This window comes from Sinocyclocheilus anshuiensis, unplaced genomic scaffold, assembly GCF_001515605.1.
Source record: "Sinocyclocheilus anshuiensis isolate Anshui unplaced genomic scaffold, SAMN03320099.WGS_v1.1 scaffold9138, whole genome shotgun sequence".
NCBI classification, from domain to species: Eukaryota; Metazoa; Chordata; class Actinopteri; order Cypriniformes; family Cyprinidae; genus Sinocyclocheilus; species Sinocyclocheilus anshuiensis.
This window is the reverse complement of record NW_015540478.1, coordinates 1-2,797: the sequence shown is the minus strand read 5'-3', so window position 1 is coordinate 2,797 and position 2,797 is coordinate 1. Positions and strand designations below refer to the sequence as shown.

Genomic DNA, 2,797 nt, shown 5'->3' with positions numbered 1-2,797 from the left:
CCGCATAAACATTTCATTACACCAAATACACAAAATAATGTTCTTTTTAGCAGCATCATATGACCCCTTTAAGCGCTGCAAGCCATGCATACAGCGCCCGACATGACAGATTTTCTGGTACGCAAAACAAGTACTTTAAGGAAATTCCTTAGCTTTTTGCCGCTACTGTAGCAGCCAACAACAGCACAGCTTAACCCTCCGCACATTTATATTTAGTTATATTGAAAAAATTTCAATTCAGTCGATCTTTTTTACCCCGTTTTAATAGGGCTGGACGATATGGCCAACATTTGTATCACGATATATTTCTTAATTTCGGTTGATACGATATAAAATATTTTTACTATTTAAAATAACTGTTTTCTATTTGGAAATATTTAAAAATGTAATTTATTCCTGTGATTTCAAAGCTGAATTTTTAGCATCATTACTCCAGTCACATGATCCTTCAGAAATCATTCTAATATTCTGATTTGCTGCTCAAAAAACATTTATTATGTTGAAAACAAATGAGTAGTAGTTTTTCATGTTTTTTTGATGAATAGAAAGTTCAGAAGAACAACATTTATCTGAAATAGAAATCTTTCGTAACATTATAAATGTCTTTATCGTCACTTTTGATCAACTTAAAGCATCCTTGCTAAATAAAAGTATTATAAATAAAAAAATTCTATAACCTCCCCCCCCCAAAAAAACCAACAAAACAAAAACATAATACTGACTCCAAGCTTTTGAATGGTAGAGTGTATAATGTTATAAAAGCTTTTTATTTCAGATAAATGATGATCTTTGGATCTTTCTATTCATCGAAGAATCCTGAAAAAAAAATGTTCTCAACTGCTTTAAATACTGATAATCAGCAAATCAGCATATTAGAATGATTTCTGAAGATTTAAAATTATTTTAAATAGTAAAAATATTTCAAAATTGTACTGTTTTTGCTGTACTTTGGATCAAATAAATGCAGCCTTCGTGAACAGAAGAGAATTCTTAAAAAAAAAAAAAACATGAAAAATCTTACTGTTCAAAATCTTTTGACTGGTAGTGTAGGCTGATTATTCTTATAGATTGAAACAAATGTGCTTCAGCCAGGATACAGAATATGAAAAGAATATTTTCGATGCTATCGAAACTTTTCTGAAGACAGTCGGTTCCCTTCAGAGATACATTCATATAAAACGCCCGCGACATGTTTTGATTTTGAAACGTGCAGTGCTCATGTTTATTCAACGAAGTCAAACGGCACAAATAAATCAATGTATGGGAAACACTGGTAATGTATATCGAAATATCGGAAATGTGTTTAAAAATCATATCACCGTTATTGAAAAAAATTATATCACGATACATATTGATATTTAATTATTGTCCAGCCCTACGTTTTAACATGGATTTCTATGGAGAAATGCCTAGCTGTCGGGCAAGACGCCAGATAGCAGCGACGGCACATAATATCCGGGTTCTGATTGGTCAGATCCCCTGTCAATCAAGCTCCCTGCGAACAGTCAATTAACAACAGAATTTTCATTTTTGAGTGAACTATCCCTTTAAGACATTTACTGCCACCTAACAGGCAGTGTCAGTTATTATTTAGAGTATAATTTAATTAAAATATTTATATTTACATATTAATAAAAGATCTGAAAAAAAAAAAAAAATCCATATTAATAAAAAATAATTAAAGAGATAGTTCACCCAAAAATGTAAAAAGTGGGAAAAAATAACACCGTAACAAAATATTGGCTTTAAATTATCTTTTGTGGGTAATTTTACAGCCAAATTTGATGTGTAATTAATAAGGGATTAATTTGATTAATTAACCACCACACTGTGTAATTAATGAAATTAAACATTTAAATTTTACAGCCCTAGTTAAAAGACTTCTTATAAAACGTATAACATGCCAGAAACATATTAATCACTGCAATAATTATTCAATCCTTGATTTAAAATCCAAATGGTGACCTTTTTTCAGGCAGTGTATATTTCCTATAATTAGTGTATTAACTGGGATTTTTCATAGTCATTGTTCAATACGCATCAAAACAAATTAGCAAATATTTTCATTTATTTCGCGTAACAATATATTAGATGTTGAATCATCCTTATGCACCTGTTAAACTCATCTCTAAATATGTTATAATTTATAATAAATGTTCTCAAGCGGGGATCTTAACCCATCTTATCCTACTGGTAAAGCCTTGAGAACTTTGAACGCACTGTAAGATTTAATTACTATCAAACAAACATGCACTGGGACACAAAATACAGTAATACAAAATGCAAATGTTAACTGCTAATAACTAAATCAAAATAATAACTAGCAATTTTCCCACAGATACACATGCAAATAGTTAGTTAATTAATTGCTGTGTAATGTAGGCCTATTAATGACGTCCAAAGGCTTTGTTTGTTCATTTTAGTTTCAATACACCAGTCACGGGGGAAAAACACAAAACAAACAAGGCCAAACTAAAATACGAGCACGCACGCAAACTGTCTTTTTAAACTGATCGCGGCAGGTTCAAAGTCAAATATGTGGGCGTATGACGTGTTTGGGGTAAACAAAATGTCGTTAAAAAATCACAAACATACCTGATGATCATGGTTAATCAATAACGTATTGCACGGAACCGAAAGTAGGCTGTGTCTCCTTTTTCACGTTTCCGGGGTTTCAATGCAGCGGAAGTTGTCATAGACGGATAAACTGTACGGCAAAGTTCTGATGAATGAGCTTTCGTTTTGTATTTTATTTTTTTTTACTTATTGCTATATACATGTTATTATTATTTTGCTC

The 2,797-nt window shown here is 31.4% G+C and overlaps 1 protein-coding gene across 1 annotated transcript in view; it reads right to left on the bottom strand.

Annotated features, from left to right (window-relative positions):
* The window catches only part of LOC107687333 (CD276 antigen homolog), a 7,835-nt gene extending 5,044 nt beyond the window's left edge, over window positions 1–2,791 (bottom strand). Inside the window, exon 1 of the mRNA XM_016484614.1 lies at window positions 2,596–2,791. Coding sequence (XP_016340100.1) covers window positions 2,596–2,606 — 11 coding nt within the window. The 5' untranslated portion in view covers window positions 2,607–2,791. The remainder of the gene's footprint in view (window positions 1–2,595) is intronic.
* Window positions 2,792–2,797: the final 6 nt, after the last annotated feature.